The following is a 27,504-nucleotide window of genomic DNA, read 5'->3' as shown; positions in this document are numbered from 1 at the left end:
CGTTAAGACCCCAACCGCACCGAGCCTCCCGCAGCGCGCCCCCGCCACCCCGCGCGCGCCAACATTCGCCCTTAGCCCCGCCCACTCGGGGCGCGCGCGCGCGCAGTGCCTAAGCCCCGCCCACCTTCCCCCTCCCTCCCTCCCCGCGGCCGCGGCCCGGCGCCACCGGAGCGCACCGGGGCCGGGCCGGGGCCGGGGGGGCCGCGGCCATGGACGAGCAGAGCGTGGAGGTGAGCGGCCCCCCCGGGACGAGCCCGGAACGGCCTGGCCCTGCCGTGCTCCTCCTGGGCCCTGCGGCCGTTAGCGGAGGGCCCGGCCTCCTGCGGGGCGCCTGGGGGCTGGGGGGGGATCCTGGAGGGTTGAAGCTGGAGGGGGGCCGGTGCCTGGTGTGTAGGGTGGGAGCTGCTCGGTGCCGGGAGTAACCTTGCTGCTTGGGGCCGGGCAAGGTGGGGCCGGGCAAATGGCTTCTCCGCCGGGGGTGCGGAGAAACCGTGCGTTAAATTGAGCCCTGCTGAGCGGGGGTGGTCGGGGGGACGTGGAGGGGGCAGAGAAACCGTGGTGGGAATGGGAGATGTTAAAAGGATGTGAATCCTATTAGTCAATAAAACGCTCTGTCTGAGGCAAGCTTTCGCATCAGCGCTCTGTATCATACATGTGCTTAACGTGCTTCTCAATTAGCTTAATGTTAGTGTGTTGGAGCTCCTAGGTTTTTGAATCCGTGGGGACCGTGCAGTTGTTTCTGGCAACTGTTCAATGCTGTGCGAGCACAGGGAGGAATAATAGCTCTTGGCTGCGGAAATTCCCCCTTGGAAAAAGGGAAATCAAACAAAAAAATGTATTCCTTAAGGAACCGCGTCCCAAAATGGGTGGTAAGGGCTGGTGTGATGTAAGAAGAGGTGGGGAGGAGAGCCGTGGTGTTTGACCCAGTATCTTGCTTTGAGATGCACTGCCCGTTGCTGTTTGGAATGGGATTGCACCTGTTCAACCCAGCATTCTGCCTGAAAAATGCATCTCTCATATGTCAGAAGTGTGTGGCTTAACAATAGCAATAATCTATCCTTTTCCAGAGTATTGCTGAAGTATTCCGATGTTTTATTTGTATGGAGAAATTGCGTGATGCACGACTGTGTCCTCATTGCTCCAAGCTGTGCTGTTTCAGTTGTATTCGGGTGAGTTTGCTTATTATGGCTTACTTTTGCAAACATTTGAGCTTAGAAAATACTGTGATCTTACAAACACATTCTGCCTTCTTCCTTGCTTCTTTTTGTGGGGTTCTGAGGATTCCTTTTTCCTGCTCTCTAGTTTTCCTTTCAAAATCTCTTACAACACTGAGGAAAAACTAGGCAAGCTGTGCTTTGCATTCAGTAGTGCTAATTATAGGGACTGTTTGGAAGAGTTGCTCTTAAGAAACAGGTACCCAATGACCCTTTCTTCAACGTATTTTGAAAGTCAGTGACGTCTGTATGGAAGACAGAGTTGGGACAGGAATCAAACAGTGACTGCATCTGTCAATATGGAACGTCCAGTGGGCTGAAGCAGCACCTGAAGCACCTGAATGCATTTATTATGGTGACATTACTAACGTGTGATGCTTCAGTTCTGAGTCCAGGCATCGTGCTGTGCTAACGTAGTGCAAGAGCACGTAGTTCAGCTGGGGTTCTCAGACCTCGACCAGTACTTCAGGAATCACAACAGGCAGTCATCGTTCTCTCTGAAAGCTCTGCCAAGAGCTGTCGGTGGAGGATTCGTGCAGCACGTTAAGGATGTTAGGTGGCGTGCTGTTGCTGGGTGGTGAGAGATTCTTCATGAGAATCTTTAAATGTAGCAGTGAGCTGCCAAAGGATGAGCCTCTCAGCTGCTGATCCTTTACATCTGTAAGCTGTAGTGGCCTGATGTAAAGTTCTTCCCGCAGCTCCTTGTCTTTGCGTAGAACTTTCTGGAAGAGAGTTAGTCAAAGGCTCCTTGCGGATTTGAACTGCAGGTGTATAACTTGTGTATAAATAGCTCAAGAAGAAGTAATAAGTTATCTCAAAGACTTCAGAGTCAGAAAAATATCCATGCTGTGTCTTTTGCTTTCTTTTCTTGCAATATGCTCATTAGTCTGTAGCTATGGAAATCTGCACCAGATACGTGGTTTCTAAGGGAATATTGGGTACCTCAAAATTCCGTTTTTAGTTTTAACTGGAGTGGTTTTGACAACTAAAGAACGGTGGTGGTGGTGTTACTAAGATACAAATAGCTGCTTCTTCGGTAACTAAGTGGTTGAACAGTTAAATTGCAAATCTCTAAAAATGGAAAAATGCAGGAAGGCTAAATAAAAGCTGTATTACTGCATAAAAGGTAACAAAGGGGAGTAGCTCCTAAATAACAATAGAATGTACTTGTTAGCAGTTCTTTTCTGGTGCTTTCTTTCAATTATTTTTTTTTTCCCTTCATAGCGTTGGCTGACTGAACAAAGAGCTCAGTGCCCTCATTGTAGGTAAGGTATTTTTAATACAAGGAATAAATTATCAGGAATTGGGTGCGCCAGCCAGTTAGTTATGAGGGGTCTTTTTTCAATGCAGTTTGCATAAATTGTTTAAGTGTGGTTTTTGAGACCTGCTGGCTGTAGCAATAAAAATTTACCTGATATATTACTTATTCTAATGTATGGTGCAGTTGTGTGATAAGCTAAGCAAGATTTCATTCTTACCCTGTTACTTTGCAGTCTTCTATTGCCATATAATAAGAGTAACTAGGTGGTGTTCCCCTTAGAACTTTTAATGTTCATCTTGCAAGAATAAGAGACCAGAAATTCCAGTGTTCGGCCTGAAACATATTTTTATTTTATACCTGTAATTTGTGAGATTTACCTTTTGTGTTGCAAATCCTCGGAGAGGTACCTCCTCAGTGTGTGCAGGTTTTGTTTTTGTTTTCAGTGCAACGCAACCCACCCCTGCCCCATGGCACACCTTAGTGCTTCTGGTGCCTGAGTACCTAGCAATTCTCGTTCTTGATAAACTGAAGTATGGGAGGTGGGGTGTGTTTTGCCCCAAGGAAGGGGAAGTAGGATGTATTTGCCTCTAAGGGAGGGGAGGTATTTATAAAAACAACCAACCGTTTCTGAAAAACTTCATATTCAACTTTTAAAGTATTTTATCATTCGTTCTAAGTGCCTGTAAGGAGGTAAGTATGTCTGCGTTTTACAAGGGGGATAGTTGAAGCACTCCTCTAGGGATGGCTGAATAATGGGAGGGATTGAAGAAGCATGAGAAATGAAATGATTTGCCCAGTGTTATCCAGGAGTCTATTACCAAATCTTAACGTAGTTCTTGATTTCCTCATGTAGCTGTTCTATACGTAGTTATGGGGTGGTTTGGTTTTCTTCCCCCAATATGAACAAATCAACTTAAAATGTTACATTTCTAATTTATTTTTTTTTTCCTCTGAAATAAATAGTATAGCTTCAGCATTTTGCCCATGGCTTTTCCAGTACTGTAGAATTGATGAACTGGTTTAATTTCGATGCTGCTCTTTTAGTTCCTGGAGCTGAATTCTCACTGTAACTCTTGCAATGCTTCTTGCAGAGCCCCGTTGCAGCTACGAGAGCTTGTAAACTGTCGTTGGGCAGAAGAGGTCACACAACAGCTTGACACACTTCAACTGTGTAATCTGACAAAGCATGAGGAAAATGAAAAAGACAAGTAAATGGAGCATTCTTCACATGAAGGGTTTTGCATTTCACTTTACATGAGTGGACTTTTAATTTCAGCTCATTTTAAAGTCAGGGGAACAAACATATTTTTTCTTACTTAAAAACTGAATTGTGCTGTTGCTTAACAGACAAAGCAGTGCTGTTTCTAATTGTCTAAAAGTTGGAGTTCATTTCTTTCATAATTAATAGCAATGAGAAGGGTTCCTAACTTTATTTGTCTAGAAAACTACTTTTGTGTTTAAGATTTATACTCGTATAAAAACATATATAAATATTAAATATATATATAATAGTCCGGAGATTTGGAGGAAAGAAATGTGAGGAGAATCACTGAAAAATGGATAGGGACTAATTACGTGTTCCATACCTCCTCCTTGCCCAAGTTCCTGAAACCTAGTGGAGGAGGAAGGGAGAGGCATGTGTTGGAGGTTTGCCTGGTCTGTGCTTGGCTTGCTGATTGATGCTATTCCTGAAATTTTAAGAAATGACAGAGATCAGTTTGAAAAAGCTTATAAACCATTGTTCTGTGGTTACTTTATGTTGCATATGATTGAAATTTTAATAATGTGAAGGATTAACTTCTAGAATTCAGAGCTTGATTCAGTGATGATAACCTCTGCCTGCTGAGTATAAATCAGATTTTATTAATGTACTTTCTCTTTATGAAATACTTCCTGAGAGAACACTAAAAACAACATCTATTTTATGGAAGATTTTCGCCAACTATTCTTGTTGCAAAACTACGCTGATGATTTATGCTCTACTGGAGTTCTGTGTTTCACTCTGAGTGTCTGGGTAGCAAAACAAAAGAAAATATTAAACTGAGTTTGCAGAAAATTAACAGGTGTTTGCTGCTGCTTACATGTTTATTTTTTATTTGAGGTGTGAAAATCATCATGAAAAGCTTAGTGTATTCTGCTGGACCTGTAAGAAGTGTATCTGCCATCAGTGTGCGCTTTGGGGAGGAATGGTAAGAAGAAGCTTACTTAGATGTTGCACATGGTATGTTATAGTAAGAGACTGCCAGCGTTATGTGTGCCTGCAGTTTGAAGAAACAGAAAAGCTATGAAACTGGCAGTATGGCATTGAATTACTGTGCAAAAACTATAGTTATGTATGCATTTATAATTATTAAAAAGATTGGTTTTGCAAAGAAGTACCTTCTGTTTCTGATAATAGAAGTAAGTTTTAATTTTTGCTGAAAAATCAAAATTACCTTCTGTGTTACTAAATTCATGATGGACATGTCTTGGACAAACCATAGATGGTGGTGAAAAATTTTACGGGCAAAGGAAGTCTTTCTCAGATAACCTGTAATTTAAATGTTCTGGGCTATGATCTGTAATATATGCAAAGGTTCATTGGTAGCACGATTCACCACACTTTATTATCCCTTCAGTTGAATATCTCAAGGGGAAACTGCTGTCATGCATTGGAATATAAGTGATCGAATGTTGCTTAAACGGTGTGCTGCCTTTGTTTGGGGAGGGTGTTTTAATAATAATAGTAATAACTCTTCTATCTTTGATTTGTTAATATCATACAATAAATAAATCAGGTTATTTTTGGAGGACCATTGAGACTCCAAATAATTCTTGACAGGAAGCTTTGTTGTAGTGAAAGTCAAATTCATGACTTCTTATGAAGGGAAGTGAAAGACAGACTTCCTACATGCAATCTGCTTTGGAACCTTTCCAAAATGAGTGATACACCAGGAGGCTTTCTTCCCCTCTCTTTCAGTAATTTAATAGGACTGGAATAAAATTAAAATGGCATGTTCTATTTCCCCCATTCCCTGCCATTTATTTATTTATCTATTTATTTATTTTTTTACAGCATGGAGGACATACTTTTAAGCCACTGGCAGAAATATACGAACAACATGTCACAAAAGTAAACGAAGAAGTGGCAAAGCTTAGGAGAAGACTCATGGAACTGATCAGTTTAGTGCAAGAAGTGGTAAGAAATTGATTCAAGATAACATTAAGTTTTCCAGCAGTATGCCGTTGTCAAAGGATAACCATGAAGCAGGAAATGGAAGTAGTGTACCATTTCATATATTCGTGGATGTTTTCAGTACCTGTGTGCTCTTGTACTCTGAACGTAATCAGGTGATCCCACAGGCAGACACTTCCACTTTTTAGTTACTTTCTTTTTATAAACTGGGGAAGGACAAACATTCTCCCTGTTGTTTTTGTTGCTGCCAGACGGAAAAAGATATGAGTTAGCTAGCAGGCAATTTTTGATGTATGCTATTTAAAAGCTAGACTTGTGCAGTTCTTTGAAAGTTAAATGTTTACAAATATACAAAGAGTGCAGACTGCTGTGCTAAGCAAGTACAAAAATGCTTTGTTTGAGTACAGCTTATTTTCCTTTCTTTGGGAGAAAAAAATACAAGTATATTTGAGCCTGCAGTATGCTCACTAGTTAGAGACCTGAAGTTTATGTACCCCACTTTTTCTTCCACATAGTGATAAGTGTGCTAGAAATCCAAACACCTGACATGTTCAGCCATGGCAGTTTCAGTGGCAATTCCAACAAAGCAGTGCAGTTCTCTGCATTCTAGGAAGGACCCACTGAAAGCTGTGACATCTACTTTATTTTCACAAGGACCACACAGTAAGTAAATTTGATTTTGTAAATCAAATTATTATTTTTTCCAAAAAAGTAACTTTGCTAAGCTGCTCAAGTTACAGAAGAGAAACAGGTACTTGTATTCACAGATATTGGTATAAAGGCTTCCTATAGGATAAATCTCTGTAATGGGAAAATATTGCTGGTTCGTTGTTAACCTTTGGTCACCCACCAGAGGGCACACTTAAATATTCAATAAAAGTCAAAGGATATTCACAACATAATAATGAAGTACTTAGATTGGCAACAGGAATAGTCTATAGTACAGCTTATCTAAAAATACATTCCTATTTTCTTATTCATGCAAATTAAACATGCAAATTTCACTCCAGTAAGATCAAGATTTTTGGTTTTCTTCCTAGAAAAATAGGGATGGAGGGGGCTCTAAACAGCCTTTTTGGATAACTCTGGGGTCTGGAAGAGTGGAGTTGACGTGCAAATGAGTGAAACGTGCTAAAGTGTGACAACTTTCTTTTTGTGCATGTTTTTTTCTGAACCCTCTTTTAGGAGAGGAATGTGGAGGCTGTGCGCAGTGCGAAGGATGAACGAGTTCGGGAAATAAGAAATGCGGTAGAGATGATGATTGCCCGGTTAGACACTCAGCTGAAGAATAAGCTTATAACACTAATGGGTGAGTATTTGCCTGATGTATTACTAATGGGAACAATAGATTCATAATGTATAGATCTATTGAGAAACTTTCTTACCCAGGAGTATGACTCCTTACACATTTTATGGTGTTAAGCAAGGAAACTGCTGACAGAAAACTCCCTACAGCAAATCTCTTTTTTAATGTTGTAGTTAATCTGTTGCAGCAATAAGTTGGTAAACATACCCTGGTTTTGTTCTGTTCTAAAATTTTTCATGCTTGCAAAATGTCTTTAGCTTTGATAATGCTTGCTTTTATTCTTACAGTTCATTTCCATTTAAAAATAAAACATAATCAATGTGCTTTAGCTGTATTTTAGGATCCTCTTCAAAATGACAGTTCTTTAAAATGCTTGCTTTAAGTTAAATCCAGGATTTGTACGTATTCTGTGCCTAAATTGAATATAGTAACAAGTTGCAAGGTTTATTTTAAGGTGTAGTGATTGAAGATCAGTCTTAAAACCTTGGCAGAATGTTTTAGTTATTTTTATCTACAGATTAACATTTTGTGTGTGTGTAACACCTTTTTTTCTAAGGACTAGCAGCCACTCTTCAGACACCGAATATATCATGGTGACAAAGTAGGTTCCCACAATAGGAAAACAGACAAATGTGGCATTTATTCTTTCTTGTCAAGGTTTTCATGACAGTTGAAATCTACAAACACGTTTAAACATTGTTTGTTCATTTTTTTATGAAGAAAACACTTACTATTGAAGTCCAGAGAAACAGTGGACTTTAAGAGAAAAGTGTCAGCTAATATAAAACGTATTTCTGAAGGAGTGTAAATCTAGTGAAGTCAAACCTGCCTTTTTTTTTTTGTCTGAAGAAGCGTTCCAAAACAACAAACCTATAATTTCTGGGACACAAAAATGTTTCATTACTGTCCTAACCTCAAGTGAGTTCATCACTACAGCTCTAATTAAAAACGTAGCCTTGCTTTTAAAATGCTTTCTCAATCAACCTTGGTATATTTAGAAATTCTTTACCTTATTAGGTTTTGGGGCTGCTTCCAGACAAGGGTGGGAAAAAAAAACCCTAAATTTCTGAAAATCTAGCGACTGTGTCATCTCGTCTTTAACCAGGTCTTCCTTTCTTTAAACAGGTCAAAAGACATCTCTTACCCAAGAAACTGAACTTCTGGAATCCCTCCTTCAAGAAGTAGAACATCAGGTGATTATGAAAAAAAGCTGAAATGTGTTGCATAGATAATTTCTCAGTTGACCTTTTTTTCCTATTTTTAAACTATTAATTGATGGCTAGAGCTGTATCTTCATGGTATCTTTTCATTACAGTGGCCTTAGGTTGCACATTTTCTTTTTAAAAACAAGTGTGCCTTCTAGAAATAATGAAATGTGTTATCTTCTGTTGTTTGAAAAGCTACTACAGGGATTACTGACAATTACAAAATCCACAATTATGCATTTGTTTAAGGTGTAACAGCATTTAGGCCATGTGGGTAGGTTCTGTTAGCTTTGACTCTGCCAACAGCATATGAATCGTGGTGGCTATAAATGGAGAATAAAGAAAAATCTGTTTCTCTCTCCAACATGACCTTGTATCACTCTTTTCACCTTGCTTCTAGCTACACAAGTTCAGCTTTTGTAAATGAAATACTCAAGTTCTGCAGAGCCTGATTGTACTGTTCCTGAACAATTTGTACCTGCTCTGAGATGAGAAAGTGGAAGGGTCTCTTTCCTTCGAGTATTACCACATCCAGTAATTGTCTTTCAGGAGGGTTTGATGTTTTGTTTTGGGGATGGTAGGGAAAGTTTCTTTGTGAATTATGCCCCTTGTCCTGTATTCATTCTCCGTTCTCCTGCCATGTTTTTGATTGAGTAAGAATGCTAAGCTGGCTTTGTAACCTGATCAGCAATTCCTGTGTTCTCCTTGCACTTGATTTAATTATTTCATACCTATGATGGAACATTGTGGTTGAGGAATTGATGACACCAGGAGGATGAGTATTCCTGCATCAGCATGTTTTTGCCTATTTGTTGGGAGCCCTCTGTTTATAGCTTGTTCAAAAATTAGTTATGTTGCAACCCGAATGAAGACCTTGTAAATCTTTGAGAAACTGTGTATGCACATCTGCAGATCAGCTTCTCTTTTGTGGAAAAAGCATTCAAATTATAACAAGTTGACACTAATGAAATACAACCTCTTCTCCCTCCAAAACAGGAGGAAAAGCTTACTAGCTAAAGAGCCATGAGAAGATGCAGGTATCTGGCAACGGTTACTGCTAGTTTAAATTCATTATATATGTTTTTGTTAAAAGGGGCTTTGAATTTCACTTTTCTGTGTGTGTGGAAGTAATAGGATTATTTGAAGAACTCACGGCAAAAATGTGGCTCTTTTTAAATGCGCATATCAGTCTCACTTAAGCCTGGCAGAAAGTTTGAACTGTAAATCTAAGATGTATTCTTCTAGAATTTAAAGCATAAATAAGAAGCAGAGTAATTTGCTTCCTTTAGCAAATAGGTTTAGAAGATTCAGTAGTGGCTATTCAGGGAACATGCAAGATTAGCTTTGTTGAGATTTTGAAAACGTTTTCATTATTAGACTGGTCCTGTAGGCCACCTTGAATGAAGTGGATTGAAATGCTTTTTTATTTTTTGCCATCTCTTTAAGATAATAAAGGCTTCATCTTGTTCAAATGTGGTTGGGAAAAGAAGTACAGTGCTTGGCAGTAAGACAGTAAAGAATAATTGAAACACAGAAACTGTCTAATGTCACAGGAGCTTGTCTTGCTGTGTCGTGATATATTGAGCAAATTATTGTAATGTCTAATTAAGCTTCTTTTCCAGATTGATTTACTCTGCTATTGTTGTATAAGCACAGTAATGTGTGCGACTTGGTATTAATCAGACATTTTTATACATACTCTTTTAATCTAAGTGAAATACGTACTAATTGTTTTAATTTTCACTGTAGATCTTGACAGTCTTCAATATTCAGGAGTTCCCAAATGGGTTGTGCAGGCCTGGTAGTGAGACAGAATTAAAATACCATTTTAACAACTTAAGAGAAACACATGACTATAGTAGCTGACAGTTTCAAGGGAAATAAACAAAGCAACAACAAAATACCCTTGAAGCATCATTGTAGATTGCATGGTGGGAAACTTTTGTGAAGCTGTTGCAGACGTGAAGTTCATGTGTTTAAAAACAAGCAATCAAAATCTGTTTTGTCTTAATGATGTAAGGATTTTTTTTCCTGTTTTCCCCTGTATAGTTACGATCATGCAGCAAGAGTGAGTTGATATCCAAAAGTTCAGAGATCCTGATGATGTTCCAGCAGGTTCATCGGAAACCTATGGCCTCGTTTGTCACTACTCCTGTTCCTCCAGACTTCACAAGGTAAGCGTTGTTTCCTCTCTGTTGTAGCTTGAACTTGAAAGCTGTCTTATAACTGTTTGTTTTGCTTGTTAAAGAAGTATTTAGAAGAGAATATCCCTTTCCCATTTTACTGTGTAAAGGATTCCCAAATTGCTGAAGATTGTCGCATGAGACATTTCTTTTATGTGGAAGAGGATGTTCCAGTGAGTCTGGGAGGTAGATGTATGTTGATGTGAGTGAGCCTTCTATAAAACTAGGACAGGACACTACCACTGTATTTTAACGTGTGGATTTGAACAAGTGGGTGATAAGAGACTGATGGGCAGGTCGCTAGAGAGATTCCTAGATACCCACCTCTAGTGAAGAGGTGTCTTGCTTCTCTGCCTTGTAAGCTGTGGCAGCAGTAATCTGGGCAGTAGTGGGGTTCTGTCATTTTCTCAGTGTTAAACCTGTTATCTCTGACTGAGCTGGGCTCTGGGTTTATATGCCCAAAATGTCAAGCTGTTTAATTTCTTTCAGTAGCGTATGCCTCAAGAAGGCTTTTCTGTTCCAACAGGGCTTATTTCATAAGTCTGTGGTCTCAACTGAGGAGTCAGAACAGTGGGTTCCAGCTGACTAGACTTTTTTTCTTTGACACTTAGCTTACCGATTTGTCCTTTTTCTCTTATTATTGGGGTCGTTCAGCATATAGAGGCTCTCATGAGATGCCTCTGCAGGTCACCTTAATTCAGAATATATAGCTAAAATCACTTCCTAACACAATTCTTCTTTGTAAAAAGAGTGCTGTTAATGCTGGATTCTGAAGAAGTCTGTGGGTTTAGGATAGCTGTTTGCAAATTGTCCCCATAAAATTGCGAGCATGAGAGACCTTAAAAGAACCCCTCAAATCCACTTGTGTTCTTTAGCAAATACCAGTTTAGCTTGCTTTTAAATGAAATCTCAAAACTATTGTCCTGAAGTGTATTCTGAAAAAAAATGAAGTACTATCTGAGGAGAGTTTAAAGCTGAATGTTCATTTTCCAGTGGCAGTGAGGTATGTACGGCTCTGAAACATGAACCATTTAAGCTTTGTATTTCTGGCCATGCAGTAGATTCATCCTTCTAGAGCTATCAGGGAATTTTATGTTAAAAATTCACTCTTATTAACAGATTACTAGGCATAACAGGTAAAAGGGTAAATCCTCTTAACTATCTTTAAATACTTTCAGCTGCTTTTTCTTTGTAACATAAAATACTTGATTTGATGTGCAGTATCATATGGAGAGGTGCGGGGGAGAATGGCTTATGAACGGATTCTTCAAAAGTGCTGAAATAACCCAGCGTAGTCCTGGTGAATCTCGGTGGTGCTAGTGACCTACATCATATGAAATGCTTCTGAAAATTCCAGAAGTTGGACTTTTTAATGTCATGTTATTCATCATGTTCTAATGTATTTTTTCCTCTCAGTGAATTGGTCCCAGCCTATGACTCAACTACCTTTGTACTGGAAAACTTCAGGTAAGATTGTATCTTAAGAAATTTCTGTGACTATCAGGAAGCTGCTTCTGCTAACATGTAGTATTCTTTAAAACACTGAATAATCTTTACTGAATATTGTTAGATATGAACTAAGCTGTATGAATTTAGTCAAAATCTCGTTATTTACCAGGTGAATAGCAATTAACCGTAGCTAAGCAGATAGATAAAAGGTTTTTCATGATAAAGACAAACTACTTAGTTTTCTTTTTTCAAAATATTGAATAACTTTGCAAGGAATACATATTCTTAAGTGCAGTGCACATTTTGCATGGGCCTCATGCAGGCACACTCTGTGCAGCATGAAGGATGGCTCTACAGTGTTAAGAGTGCAAGTGTATGTGCAGCTTACTATTTCATGGAGGGTTTTGCTTTGTCCCTATAGCAAATGTTTTTTCTCCTTTCTCAATAGTACGTTGCGTCAGCGAGCAGATCCTGTTTACAGTCCACCTCTTCAAGTGTCAGGACTTTGTTGGAGGTTAAAAGTTTACCCAGTGAGTTACATTTTCAACTAAAATTGTTATCCAGCCTAAAACTCTTAGGCAGTGTGCTTTTGCTTCTCCTGTAGGGAAATATCAGATAGTTTCTTCCTCAAGAGAGGAGATATTGTATATAAAGAGCTGTATGGAAAAAAACTTAAGGCTGCAGAGTTTTAATCATCAGCCATTGAAGTGTTCCCTCTCTGCTTTCAGATATCCATCATGAACATTCTTGTTAAAGTTAATCTGGTTAATGTAAAAGCAATTAGAATGTGTCATACGCCATGGGAACTATAATAGATGGTTTTACTCTTCTTGTCTTTGAGTGTTTCTTGTAGATATTTCTTAGTTTGAATTAAAAGAACAACAAAAAACAAGCTGAAGTCTAGATTAATTTACAGATTCATGTTTATGAACAATACTTACTTGTGAAGCTGGGAGGAGGACAGAGTATTAGTTGAAGGGGAATCTGTTTTTCTGTGTGCACTGTTCTCAAATGCTGATGTTAAAACGTACGTATTGTACTGTCGTCCGTTCAGCGGGTTGAGTGTTCAGACTTGTGAAGCAATCTTTGTCAGTGTTGGAGCGTTAACCTGTAAGGTGTAATCTGTTTTACTCCACTGTTCTGGTCAGTGCTTCCAGGAAGTTCTGACTGCAGAAATGTTTGGAGAAATATCTCCGTAAGTTTGATGGTGGAGTACAAGTTGGTGTTTTTTTTTTTATCAGTCATTTGAGTGGCATCTTCAGAGAACTGTTAAGGTCACGTAGGTACAGAACTGTATTCTAGCAGTGCAGAGGTGGACTCCTGTGTAAGTTTTCAGAGCACTGTAAATTCAGGATTGACTACGTAAGGTGTGCTGTCAAAAGACATTAAAATTAATTTTCAAGTGGTAAGTTGAAATATTTCTTCAACCTAGAGGATTGAAGTTGAACCATTCTTCATCCTTGATTGAGGTGAGTGTGATGGAAATTTTGCCATAATTTTTCTTGATTTCTGGTGATTCTAATATGGTTCCTCTGTTAACTGACCTAACTTCTCATGTTGCATGGTTTTTTTTGTTTTTTTTTTTTTAAAGAAAAAAGTACTATTCTCTCATTTCAAAAAGGAAGTGGCTTTGAAATACAGTTTTACGTGAAGCATATCAGAACTAATGTTTAACTTGAGCTGTTTTCATGTTGAGGGCTTGAGGGAAAACAAGATATCTACTAAACTGATGAGCTTTTTTTACTGCTTTTTCAATGCTACGTTAATATTTATTTTTTTTTTGGTACGTTGACAAATATTTGTCTATTCAGTCTGCCACTTATTTGAACTCGTAAAATATTAATAAAGTAACTAAAGCTCTGTTCGGAGTTTTATCAGTGATACAAGTACTGGAGTGTGTATGCACTTCTAGATGCAAGCTCTATGTTGATTCAGATTGCAGGGTGAGCTCTTGGTCACAGAAGGAAAAAAAAGCAGAACTGTAGCATACAGAGTAGCCTACTGCTGAAAATATGATTGAAGCTGTTTTCTGAAACTGTTTTCTGAGCCTTGAAGAGTGGGGAGTGTACAGGTGAGGTTTGTTTGGCTTTAGCTTTTTTTTAACCAATTTATCTTCTCCTAATTTTCTATTTTTCAAGGATGGAAATGGAGTGGTACGGGGCTACTACCTGTCTGTGTTCTTGGAGCTGTCAGCTGGACTGCCAGAGACTTCCAAGTAAGCATACCAGCAGTAAGAACAGCCCTGTTGTGGTTGGGTGTATTTTTTGTTGGTTGGGTTGGTTTGTGTTTTTTGTTTGTTTCTTCTTCTGTTGGCAGAGCATCTGGAGAGGTTGGAAAAGAATGACCTGAAGTCCTGTAGTGTTGCTAGGGACTGATGCAGTCAGTGTTGACAGTGAGATTCATGTTGTCTGAGCTTTGAATCGTGCCTGAAGATAGTATTTTCAAGATGCTACTCAGTGCCTTACTTAAGATAGAAAACAAGCTGGCTAAGCAACAGAGGGGAGTATGTGTCTCCTGGTATTTAGTCACAGACTTAGAGTTGGTCTGACGGACTGCTCCCTTCTACTACCTTCCTTCCCCAGTAGTGTTTATGTAAATTTTCAATAACATTTTACAACTGAGTCACCTTTTCAGCTGGACGTGCCAACTTCCCAGGAAGTGCAGTTCTCTTAAACTTGACACATTCAGCTATTCTGATGTCTCTTTGCTTTGGTATTATTAATCTGTGATCTTCCTCTGTGCAGGTACGAGTACCGTGTAGAAATGGTTCACCAGTCCACCAATGATCCCACTAAAAACATAATTAGAGAGTTTGCTTCTGATTTTGAAGTTGGAGAATGCTGGGGTTACAACAGATTCTTTCGTCTAGACTTGCTAGCTAATGAAGGCTATCTGAACAGACAGAATGACACTGTGATCCTAAGGTATGAACGACAACTTAGTGTAGTTTTTTCTGCTATTATTTCATAAAGTATCATACTTCTGTAGTAGGAAACGATTAAGTAGTTGGATTTAAAATAACTGTGACATGTTTTGTCATGAATAGATTTCACTGTCATTAGCAAACTCGTTCCTTTAAAGCTTAAGGGAGTTGAGAAAAGTTCAAATATACTTATTTGAGAAGTAGCCGTCCTTGACTTTAATATGCCTTGGTTGGAGATCTGTAGGTAACTCAGAAGAAAAAGGTATATTCTTTCCCTTGGAGTGTAGTGAGCATGGGAGAACTTTGGGCATGAAGGAAGCCTGTAATGTAAGGCAACTAATGCTGCCAATAGAAACAGCAATGTCATGACAAATATAGAAGCTTTGCCTACTTCAGATGCATCTGCAAAGTCCTACTCTTGCTACTGTTAAATGCTTTGTATAATGTTAATTCTGATTGTTTGGCTTGTGAAGATAGCTACCTCTTCTGTAACTGCTTCAGCTACAAAATGCATCCTGTTACCAGTCAGTGCATTCAGGATACTGAGTATAGAAGTACATGTTGTGATGAAATACACCGAACAGACTAGATTCCAGCTTGCCTGATGGACTTATGCATGGCTTTTCAGACTTGGAAGAGTTTCAGTTTTCTGACAAATGTTGTTTTGAAGGTTTCAGGTGCGCTCACCAACCTTTTTCCAAAAGTGTCGGGATCAACACTGGTATATTGCTCAGTTGGAAGCAGCTCAGACAAGTTATATCCAACAAATAAATAATCTCAAAGAAGTAAGTGGGATATTTATTGCTGTAAAATCACCTTTTATTGACCATCAGTGAACTGGTTTAGGTTACAAAGTTCACATTGGATGATTTTGTGTACTTGGGTAGCTATTGGTGCTTTGATATTGTCATTATTAAAATATGATATATGCAAGTCAACAAAATAACTTGATGATGCTGCTCCATTGTAGTCTTCTATGTGCACTTTTGTGTATTCTTCTATTATTTAAGAGGCTTGCGATTGAACTTTCCCGGACTCAGAAATCACGAGGCATTTCACCTCCAGACACCCATCTTAGTCCCCAGAACGATGATAGTCCAGAAACAAGATCAAAGAAGTCTGGACAAAGCACTGAAGTACTACTTGAGAATGTTGCTGCTCCAGGATTAGCACGAGACAGCAAGGAGGAGGATGAAGAGAAGATCCAGCATGAAGACTTTAATGTAGGAATTGTCTCTCTTCTGCCTGCTTTTCTGTGTAGCTTTTTATGCTAGGATAGCAGTAGAAACGTAAGTGAACTTCTGAGTTGTAAATTAGATTTATAAGTGTCTGTGTGGAAATAGGAGATAACAAACTTGAGAGGTAGTAAGAGATGACAGGTGTTCTGGAACAGAGCTACATGATCCTACCACAAGAAGGTTTCCCAGCTGCAGCTGAAAAATCCAACTTTCCTGTTTGTTACCAGCTTTTAGTTTTGCTTTCAAAACCCTCTTAATTTTTCTATGATTGTGTGACACCTCTGTGGAGATAGGATTTCTCTTTGTGTGTTTTGGTAAATGCATTAAGGTGTGAGTGAAATGTTCCTTTTTGTTCTGTTATTTCTAGCATGAACTCTCTGATGGTGATTTGGATGTAGATCTTGCTGGAGAAGATGAGGTGAACCACCTCGACGGTAGCAGCTCTTCAGCTAGTTCGACTGCAACTAGTAACACTGAAGAAAATGATATTGATGAAGAAACTATGTGAGTAACTTAAAGTGCCTCTGGGATCATCACTGTGTCTCCCAGTGGTAATCATCCTGTTCTAGTGGAAACTGACTCATTTGATATATTGCTGTTACGGTGTATGTGGGAGTCAGTGCAACCTGAGGGATGTTTCCTGAACTGGAAACAACATGAACTGGTACAGTTTATCTTACACATTGAATTTTCAGACAGCTAGTTCTTTTCTTTCTGGTCTCCTTTCTATTTTTTGTAACATTTTCTACCTCTGACTCTGTAAAAGTTCTTTCCCAGAACGCCAAGAAACCTGTTTCTATACTGATCAACACTAATGAGATAGAGGCTTGGTATTAGAACGTGGTGTGCATGGAGGTAGGAGAGTGATGATAAGGACAGGTAGTTAACTAAAACTAGAGAATTTAAATTTCTTAGCTGATGTGATGCCAAATCCTAAAATCTTCATTAAAACACGAAAACGTGTTGTAACACATACTGATACAGATGTTTGCAGGATGAGATTTTACAATCTAGATGTCTGTGACACTTTTACTTATTTAATTTGTGTGGCTGGGGATGCAGAAGATACTATTTACAGTGCTTCGTGTTTTTCTCAGTGGTATGTGCCATAACGTTTAAATGGGGCTGCCAGAAGATAATAATTAATTGCATTCTCCCTTTTCCACCCCAATCATCACCTGAGGTCTGGAGAAAATGACGTGGAATACAGTAATAATATGGAGTTGGAAGAAGGAGATCTCATGGAGGATGCAGCAGCTGCTGCTACTCCTGGAGCGTCAGGTATGAAAAACAGCCTTCAGAATTCCCATTTATGCAAAACGCTGCTGGGTTTCTTCCCCTGCTCTTCTTGGAAGCAACACCAAGCTGTGTGTTCTGCGGGCATTTCTATTTTTGGAAATGCTGCATCATGTAGTTTGTACTGATTATTGCAGTGTGGCAGAAACGTCTCATTGGTTCAGTTAAAAAAAAAAAAAAAAAAAGGCGGGGGGAATCTTTTGAATGTGCTCATTTAAAAACGGTGCGTAAGTTAGAAGGGAGATCTCTGTGCCTCTTTGAAAACCCTTCCATTTCAATCAAAATTAGATTGCCAAGCAATTTCTAACTAATGTCTCTGTGGCCTCTGAACATGTGATACATTCACCTGGATTTTAGTGCTCTGTAAAACCTAAACTACATGGAATGAATGAAGTGAAAAATCTTTACAAGTCAAGCAGAAATATATTTTAATTGTGATGATTATTTAATTATTTCTGTTCTTTAATTGTAATAATGGAAAGGTGAGCCATAGGTTAACAAGATCCTGAGATGTCGAATATATACGTATTTATGGCAGAGATGACCACAGATCAGGGGTGGCATTCACCAGAAGTGGAATTTATGCTGCAGTGGCTAATGGGGAGAGGGAATAAGCTATAAAGTTTATGTGCATGCCTTCAGAATAATCTTTGTATTGATTTGTTAATTAACATTTTCAATCTATTAAGAGGTATACATAAAATAGATGAAATGAAATACTTTTTGTCCATAACTCTTTCTTAGGTACCAGCCATGGCTACACCAGTGCAAGTGGAAGACCTTCAAGGCGGGGAGGAGGTGTCCTAGGCTCAACAGCCAGTAGCAGTTTACTAGATATTGATCCCTTGATTTTAATCCACTTGTTGGATCTAAAAGACAGAAATGGTATGGAAAACCTCTGGGGCCTTCAGCCACGTCCACCTGCCTCTCTTCTACAGAACAGAGGTAACTGCACGTCACGTCTCAAATAATCTAATTGCAACCTGGAAATATCTGAGAATGCAGTTCCAGAGTTAGAAGCAGGTTTGAGGAGTGGGTGAAGAATAATGACAGGCAGTTCTCACTGATAGCTAGACTTTCACATCCTCCTCTGTGCTCATCAGTATGCTGTATCTTACTGCCTGCTCTGACGTTTTCTTTGTCTTAATGGTTGACCTCAGCTTGAGAATGCCAGATGACTCAACTGAAAACAGCAGTGTCTATCGAGGAGGGTCTTCGCGTCTGTTCTTGGGGGATGGGACTGAAGTGGCTGGCTGGTTTGTGTAGCAACATAGCAGTGATGCAGTTCGTGCAGTTTCTTTGAAAGCTGCTGTGGGAGATGAATGAAAGGCCCTTTTGTAGAAGAGGTTAGCATTGAAAGTCAAAATAACACAAAACAGCTATCTGCTCAGAAAGCAGTTACACCTCTTGCTTCACACAATTTGTACATTTGATGGTTTAGAGTACCAGGAGCGCAGTGTGTACTAACAAGAAAAGAAATCCAGGAATTTACTTCTATATGAAAAAAAGGCACTTGGAACTAGAAAGATGTATGTAGCAGCAAAGCTGGAAACACAAGCAGAGGGCAAAGGAATGTTGGCTAGAAAACACTAAAAACCAACAGCTCAGAAAGAGCCCACGTAAGCACTTAGGGAAGAAAAATGGATCAGAATGTCAGGAGGAAGTAATGTGATGCTATTTAAATAATTGAAGATTATGATGAGAGTGCTTTCAGTTTGTGTGGGACCCTTCATCTGAAAACAGCAATTAAGTTCATGTGCAGCAAAAGCAAGATACCTGGCAGCTCTGGCACCTGTGGTTATTACTGATGGTAATCCATCTCTCCAAAAATGGAGGTCAATTCCACAAGTACGAAAGAGGAGGCAGCGTGTGGGCTGTGTGTCTGAGCTCTGCTTTGCCTGGAAAAGGCCTAGACAAAAGGACCTTAAGAGGAGGCACTGCGTTTTGGGCTGTAGTACTTGAGCAAGATTAAGCTCTGCTGCTGTATTGAGTGGGTTCTTGGTCTTAAGCTCCTGGTTACACAGCTGAAATTACCTGCTCTGCTGAGGTACCCTTAAGGTTTGACTGTTCCCAGAGCTTATTCAAGTCATCCAAATAGGAGAAAGCTGCTGTTACGTGTAGAGTTTGCTGAACTTCACCTCCTAAAATGAAGGTTTCCAAGAGCCACTTGGCTTTGCAGTGCAAGGTGCAGTGCTCTGAACCAGCTGAATTTGCAATGAAATATCTATAGACTGTAGCACTCAGACATTAAAGTTGATCTAATTCCAGCTAAGCAGCACACAGGCATACTCAGGTGTTAGCTCTTTGACCTGATGTTGTCATGTTAGGTACCGAGGGGAATTCCTTCCCTAGTTTCAGATTTGAGTTCTGTGTGTTAGCATGAAATGGTGGTGGCTTGAGAATCTTATACAGGTATTTAACGCATTTTATAAAAACATTTAACAAATCTGATGTTTTAACTAGCAACCAGACTTGCTTGTCTGGCAATACAGGGTTGTCGTCAGAATTCATGTCATAGTATCGGGGTCTTCATTCCTCCATAGAACAAGTTCTGGGCCCTTCTGCTATGGCAGGGAGAGAACAGCAATCTGCTGTCCCAGTAGTGATGCAGTGCTAGCATCCTAAATACTGTGGTGCTATAGTGTACAGAAGGAAGTGTTTGTATCCATTGTTTTATAGTAGTGCAGAATGTAGAATCCTTGTAGCTGTTAAAAAAAAAAATAGATACCTGTTTTTATTTGAGAACTGTTTTACTTACCTGTTGTGTTCTTTAACTTTTCCCCTTGGTGAAGCATCATCGTATTCTCTAAAAGATCGAGATCAGCGGAGACACCAGGCGATGTGGCGTGTGCCGCCTGACCTGAAGATGCTGAAGAGACTTAAAACTCAGATGGCTGAAGTACGAAGCAAGATGTCTGATGTGAAGAACCAGCTATCAGAAGTAAGAAGCAGCAATGCTGGCTCATGCGATGGGCAGCCCAACTTCTTCTCCATTGAGCAAGGTGCTTTAGCTGCCTGTGGAACAGACAGCTGCAGCAAGCTGCAAGAAATAGGAATGGAACTACTGACCAAGTCTTCAGTTACCAGTTGTTACATAAGGAATTGTAAGTGCTCAGAGAAGGGAGGGATGTAAATGTCACTTGGATAGGTGGTTTATGTATCCAGGCACCTGGAAATAGACCTTTTTGTAGTTATTCATACTCAAGAATACATAAATTTAAAATCTAAAATTTTTAGTCCCGAATGAGTAGTACACCTACAGTGAGAAAGTTCTGAAGTTTAATGCAGTATTGAACTGATTCTAGCTGAAGGTCGTTTCTTGGTGAATGCTGCTCTAGATCATCTATGAATTGATGTTTCGTGATGCTTGTGGAGAGACTTTGCCTTTTGAAAGGTGACCTCTTTCAAAGAGGTGCCTGTGTCTGTCTCTTCAGGTACTGTCACTGAAACCTGGTAGGTGTCACTGGTGTAAGCCAGTGTGGAATTTTTCAAGTACCAGCACAAAGACTGTGCAAGTTGCTGATGACCTTAATAAAGGCACAGATGGTTCAGTCTTCTCTCACTTCCCTGTTGCCTGGGACAGATGATTTTCCAGCATTCTGAGTTTTGATTCAAGTTACTGCTCGTCTTTTTGGAGCCAAGGCGAGTAAGAAATCTATTACAAATGTCTGAGTGGACTGAAGAGCTGATATAATAGTCCTGTTCTTCTCTGTTCCTTTCAACACTGACCTGCAAAAAAGGGCTTTGGCAGCTCCAGCCAAGTTCTACCCTGCATTTCATCACTTCCACAGAGCAGAAAATTTCTTCTCTGGTGCTCATTGAGGATAGAATTGCATCTTAGTTAGGAGCCTTAAATTGCACCATTAGTAAGCCACAGAAGAATCAAGCCACACCTTTGGAAATGCTAGCATTTGTGTGTTGTGTGGCTTTTAGTGCTACCTCTTTCCTTAGCAAATGCTTCACCTTTCAAAGACTGTTAAGGCAGGAGGAAGTCCCTTCACTATGCAGCAGAACTAGAAGAATGGGCATACATTGTTCTGTAAAACTGGAGCAATCTTCTGACTTGCATTGAAGCTTAAATTCTTCACTTCTATGGGATGTGGTGACAGTAAAACTTAGTGTTTTGCTGTTCCAGTTGCCACTCCATTCCTATACCTAGATGAGTTTCTGTACCATGAATCACACTGACACACAGTCAGGGAACAGGGAATTTGGGAAGTTACGGATGGTGCGAGTCCCATAACCTGACACCAGTCTAGCATTTGAGGTCCTCAGTGACCTTGGGCTTTAAACGTAAGAGCTGAGAGATGGTTTTGGCTGTCCGTATCCTTTACACTTCCATGCTGGAGTACGATGGCTGAAGCCATCTGGGTGATCGCTTCCTGAAGGATCTCTCACTGGAAGGCAAGCGGGCATTTCTGGTGTATGCTCGGCCTTATCCCTAGTTACTTCAGCTTTGTTCTAGACCACGTCTTTGACAGGAAGGGCGTGGAAGGAGTCGTGTGCGGGTTAGGGAGTTGAACTCGATTTGTCTCATTGCTTGTTAACCACTTAAAACAAGCAGGAATGCAGAATACTGTAGCAGTTTGATTGAATCTTTGTCACATCTTAAACTGTTTTCGCAGCTGCGAGTAAGAAAAGTAACTCCCCCAAGCCTATTCGCTCTGGAGCAGCAGGGAGTCTGTCTTTACGAAGAGCTATGGACTGCGGGGAAAGCAACCTTCGGCTAAAGGGAGACATTCAAACTTCTGAGGGTAAGCAGTCATCTGAACTTGTGTGGTGCATTGCATCTTAGCATGTGTTGTGCAAAAGCTTTTCAAAAAGTCCCTTTGATTGGCAACCGAAGTTTGCCTGAGACTTGGCTGGATCTGTTCTCAAATCCTTTAAATGTTACTGTACCTGTGTAGACCCTAGATAAGTGGTCAGCTGTGGAACAGTGCCACACAGCTGACTTGTCGATGGAGCATAGATGTATGTGTTAGATATTGCTTCTGGTCCCTCTGAAGACATTTCAGGGGTTACCTTTACAGCGAAAATCATAGATGACAAAATACTGAACAAGCTTAAATTGTGATTTGACTTAAAGGGAATTCAAGAAAAATCCCAATGTGTGTGACTGGAAGAATTGTAGAGTGTTGCTGCTCCTGGGTTTTATGCTGCGTTTCCGTGATTGAAATGAAATACAGTTAAGCATCCAGTTAAAACAAAAGTGGATGTGCTTTGAGCTTCTCTCCCTCTTTTCTCAGGTGGCCTAGGGAGTTCAAAGTCAAGCAGTCGGCACCACTGTCCCAGGCCCCTGGCCAGCAGTAATGCTGCTGAGGCTCTGCCTAAGGCAGAGGAAAGACCTTGTGAAGTTTCAGATTCTGATGTGGGAGTTTCTGGCTTAAATGGCTTAACTGCTGTAGAGAAGACCAGAAAAGCTGGTGCTCTCATTGCTCTAGGGTAAGGACTTTTTTTTTCCCCTCCCTTTCCTTGTCTCTTTCTTTCTTCCTTTTTCTGATCTAGAAAAAATGCCAATCCACTATCCCAAGTGCTTGGAACATGGAAGTGAAATTACTTTGAAGTTTACTTGGTTGCTGCTGTTCCCTATGGAGATCAGTTTTTTGTTTTATAACTAGAGTATAGGTCATCTTTTCTTTCTTAATTGTCCGCTAAGGTAGTCTGCTACTTTCATTTGAAAGGCTTTTTTCCCACAATTCGTTCCAAAATATCATCTAACTGAGGGTTGCTACTTTGGGTTTCCTCATTTAAGAGAACACTCTTCACTGGGACTCTGTTTTTCAGTAGTTTCATAATAGTTCAGTAACACATCTCAGAGGGTTAAGTGCATTTTCTAAAAGTACTAAAGATTACAATTATTTTGAAAATACAAACTTTGGGGTTTAGGTTTTCAGATTTTAAATACTTCTAAATTAGTTAAAGCTGGAAGTTTAAGTGGAAATGACTTGAAACAAGGAGTAAAACTAGATGATGCGCTAAAAGGAGCTGTTTCCGTAGCTGGATTAAAGCTGAATTTCTAATGTATGTTTCTGTGTTTCTCCTAAATTCTTTGCCAAGGTCAAACTCTAAGGGATATCGCACTGAGGGAACACAGTCAGGTAGTCTGGAAAACAACGCTGAAACTGGTGAACTGCAGGGCGTGCTTTCTGAAGGCGCTTCAGCGGGGCCAGAAGAAGGTAAATTGGATGTTGTACAGGGCAAATGCAGCGTTGTCCCTCGTCCAGTCTGTGGTTGTTCATTTCTGTAATGGAAATAGCTTGAAGGGAAGAAAAAATCACCTGTGTCTATGGGTGTTGAACTTCACTATAACGTTTGGCAGCTGTTGTATAAATCTAAATGAGGAAGGAACATCTCCGTGCTACTGCTCTCTGTGGAGTAATAGTGATGTTATGGTACAACAGGAACGTGGAGAGCTAGCAGATGAGGTTGCAAGGTGCCACCTATGTCTCTGGACTACTGCTTGTTTTTTTTTCTACCTCTTGATATGCCTCTGGGTCTTTTGCTTTGCTGTTTGTTTTTGTGGCCATGTAGATAATTTCTTATCTAATTAAACTAATAGTGAGTGACCTTGACTGTTAAGTTAAGCTTTCAGGAACAAGCCACAGTGGTAACTACCTCCACATCACACTAGAATCCCTCCAGTGTTTCGTTTGTATTGGGTGTTGTGGTACGTAAGCCAGTTTCCTTAGAGACTTAGAGGAAACTTTTCCCCCTCCCTTCCTGCATCCTTTCCATGCTGGAAAAAAATATTATTGCCTTTCTTTTTGAAAGTCCACGTAGAAGAGTTTTTTTTCTTATCTTGCTAAAACTCTCCTGCCTTCCACCCCTGCACTAATTTGAATTTCAATGACTGAATTGTAGCGCAAAGCCTATATTAAGGTGCCAGCATCCATCTCTATCTGCAGTGTGCAATATTGTGTAGGAGTTGGCATTTACAGAAGGTCTCTCAGTGACAAAACTGAATTTCTGCTCTTAGTCACTGCAGCGTGATCGTGATGTGCTCCCGCAGTTCTCCTATTATAGCAGAGAGTCTAATAGGAAAATGTTTTAAGAACTAAAATACTTCATTGTTAAAAACCCCAGGAAACAAATATTACTATTTTTTTTCCTTTTGGAGGAAAAACTACAGTAGAGTTGGCATCTCACTTAACTACTTGCTTTCTCTTAGCAATGACTATCAACTCTGGAGAAGTAAAAGAGCAGAACAAACCCTTTTGGTCAGCTACAGAACAGTATAAAAGGGAGGATTTTGATACCAGTGTACTCCCGAGTTGTGGCAAAACAAAAGCCACCTTGAATATCATCAATAGCTCTGGTTCCTTTTTGAAGGAAAGGCATAGTTTTGTGTGCGAGACTTCAATAGATTACATAGAGTATTGCCGCTTGAAGGATGTGGTAGATGTATCTGTGTAGAGGGTCACACTATCCCTTAACTGTTAAAGAATCCACCTGTATTTTCTGTCCTACTTGCAGAGGTAGATAGAGCAGCTGGCAGAGAGTGCAGCTGAACAGGAAGGAACCTGAGTCTGCACTCAGCTGGTGGCTTGCTGGAACTGCTCCTCTCAAGCTAAGCTGCGCTGCACAATTAGGATGTTTTCAAAGCTGGTCCCCGCTGTTTTGTCAAATTCCTTAGTGCCTTGGTAAATACATTAGCTCAAAAGATGCTCTTTCGCCCTTGTTCTCCTGCCAGCTCTTGGTATTTGATATTGATAACTCTAACATGTGAAGAAAGTTTAATGCTGTAGCTACAGAGATCTTACTGCCACCACTTTTGCTTTTGTTTGTTTATTTTTTTTGTAGGTGGGGCATGTCAGAAGCATGTCCTTCACCTCCTGCCAGGAATGAGCAGTGATAGTGACATTGAATGTGACACAGAAAACGAAGAGCAGGAGGATGCCACCTCTACGTCAGAGGGGTTTAACCATGCCTTTTCTGTGCAGTCCTCCAGTGAAGGTAGAACTGGTCGTGTTCGCGTCTTGTGAGTCTGCCTCAGCGCTGCTGCTGAAGCAGGGGTGGTGATGGTGCCGTAGAGGTATTAAAGCATGAGTAAGAGCCAATAAGATTTGGAACTCCTCTCCTGGGATCCTAATTAAAAGCAGATCAAAACAGAAGAGGGGAACTCTCACTAGCCTTGAGAAGTCAGTTTAGGTGAATCTCCCAGGGGAAGTGTTGGAAAACCCATAGCTCCAGTTCTTCTGAATTGGAACTCCCTGTGCACCAGCACTGGCACCGTAAGTAGGCTACCTTCAGGGAGGTAACCACTGCCTGAGACATGGATTTGCATCTTAATTGGCAGGAGTGTGCTTTGAGCACTTCAGTGTAATTTTAAAAACTCATTTCGTATCTTTCTGAAAAGCTTTAACCTTCTGATCAAATGAAAACCTGTAAGGTGACATCTGATGCTGGTTGGAGCTGATTTGGGCCTGAATAAGCACCTCACTGTGCATTAGCAGGATGGCCTAACGACTCAGCCCAGTAATTAGTTTACAGCTTTGCTGTGTGTCTGCAGCAGGCATTAAATCTTTGCAACTCATCGGAATAATAAAAACTTTGCTCGTATCTGTGCTTGACTAAAGTTATCTTTAATTTAAAACCCTATGGCAGTCCTAGCAGTGTCGATCACATCGTGTACCAGTATGTTAGGGATGAAGTACAACGGAACAGCACTTGCAAGTGATGGAACATTAACTCTCTCTGTTCTGATTGCTTGCCTGGTAAAGTTTTTTTTTGTTTGTTTTCAGTCTCAGAGCGGTGCTCAGCGTTCCCAGAGGGTGATCAAGTCGGTCCTGATGATCTCAGCTTTGTTAATGGAGAAGACAACACCAGGTAATTCTAACTGTTTGCCTTAGCTAGCTCCTGAGGTGACCAGATCCCTGGGGATGCACCTTTCCTGTACTGCCCCTCGAGCTGCAGAGATTAGAGGAAATGTTCATCTTCCTTCAGGTAGACAGAAGGGTGTTTGTGCAGCCTAATGCACCACAGCCTGCCCCCAGGAGAGGTAGAGCAGACAGGTGAGCTCCTGGTCTGTGTGGCTAACTTGGCTCCTCAGGGCTGTTCAGTGATCTGCATTTTTAGGGCAGCCTTTAAAAATTACACTGCTAAGGAAGGACTGCCTGAGTTTTTGCATGCTTACATAATCACCAATAAATGGGGTTTCAGTACCCAGCACAGAACTTTGAATTACCAGGTTGTATTTGTTGAAGCCTTGAAACTGTCCCAGAACAAGGGTTTTCAATGAAAGCTGACTTTCTTTGAACCAGATAGAGAACTGGCTCGGGGCCTGAAGACTCGCTGGCTCGTGTTCCTGGGAAGAGGTGCATTTATTCACTGGAGCTTAGTCCGAGGCTGTTGATGGTTTTGTGTGCACTCCATTCTGTCAATACCATTGTGTGGTTCTTCTGCAGTCATCTTAAACCTGTTACTGGGGCAAAATGACCTTTAAAGGCTTATTATAAAGGTTGCGTTCCTGCTGGCTCTGCCAGCTTCAGATGCTCTGAAAAAATGTCCAAAATGTGCTGGAGCCCTGTTTCAGGCTGTCCTCTTGTGTCATTGGAGTAACAGCCAATGCACAAATGTCCTCGTTTTAAACGGTCTGAACTGACTGAGACTACTGACTGCCACTGCTGCAGTGGCTCGAGAGTTGGGGTAAAGTAGCTGGCACAGAAGTTGTTTTCCGCAGACTGTACTGTGGACCAACCGAACACATTGCCAAACTTTTTGCCACTGTGCATTGCATTTTGAGCTGCTAAACTACTTGTGAAGCTATGATGAAAGCTGAATAACTGGTTAGTGAAAAAGCATGAATTTATGTGATAGTTGTCCTTGTCTCAGCTGACTACTGGCATTCATTTTCATGTGAGTGTTCCGCAGTGTAAGTGCTGTACAACTCATAGTTTAAAACTGTTTGCACTTTGTTAATAAAATGAATGTTGAAATCTGGTGTGAAGTTCTAGATGTTCATGTGTAAATATGTAAAAGGGTACAGGCTGTCTGTTAAGATAAGCAGAACACTGTCACCAAGCTTGACTTGCTCTTTAGTACTGAGTTGGTATCATGCCTGCCTGAATATAGGAGAACTTTCTTCTGCTGTACAGCTGTCGCTTCTTTTAAGCCCCTTTCACCAAGTAAATCAGGAAATCCACAGGGAATTTTAAAGCTGTGTTGAGGGAAGCCAGACCAACTATTTAAATCTTACACATTCAGATAGGAAGCGAGGAGGATCTGTGGCTTTTACCTGACTTGCTCTTTATGCAG

At 40.4% G+C, this 27,504-nt stretch overlaps 1 protein-coding gene across 1 annotated transcript; it reads left to right on the top strand.

The window, feature by feature from the left end:
- The first annotated feature begins 131 nt into the window (after nt 1–131).
- On the top strand, nt 132–27,175 carry TRIM37 (tripartite motif containing 37). The gene is made up of 25 exons (XM_082776405.1): nt 132–230; nt 1,068–1,169; nt 2,439–2,479; nt 3,567–3,683; nt 4,577–4,664; nt 5,531–5,653; nt 6,836–6,959; nt 8,082–8,149; nt 10,211–10,335; nt 11,761–11,811; nt 12,242–12,323; nt 13,932–14,008; nt 14,538–14,717; nt 15,387–15,501; nt 15,727–15,939; nt 16,322–16,458; nt 17,138–17,235; nt 17,995–18,195; nt 20,043–20,354; nt 21,876–22,004; nt 22,497–22,692; nt 23,308–23,426; nt 25,051–25,203; nt 25,992–26,076; nt 26,511–27,175. Exons 1-25 carry the CDS (start codon nt 210–212, stop codon nt 26,512–26,514), a joined length of 2,961 nt encoding a protein of 986 aa, XP_082632531.1. The 5' UTR covers nt 132–209; the 3' UTR covers nt 26,515–27,175.
- Nucleotides 27,176–27,504: the final 329 nt, after the last annotated feature.

The sequence above is a fragment of the Aythya marila genome (genome assembly GCF_965140915.1).
Source record: "Aythya marila genome assembly, chromosome: 20".
NCBI lineage: Eukaryota > Metazoa > Chordata > Aves > Anseriformes > Anatidae > Aythya > Aythya marila.
This window is presented reverse-complemented; position numbering and strand designations above follow the sequence as displayed.

Coding starts and splice junctions, on each gene's coding strand:
- TRIM37 (XM_082776405.1), top strand. CDS start 210: ATGGACGAGCAGAGCGTGGAG. Junction 231..1,067: donor TGGACGAGCAGAGCGTGGAG/GTGAGCGGCCCC, acceptor ATCCTTTTCCAG/AGTATTGCTGAAGTATTCCG. Junction 20,355..21,875: donor CAGTTGTTACATAAGGAATT/GTAAGTGCTCAG, acceptor CTGTTTTCGCAG/CTGCGAGTAAGAAAAGTAAC.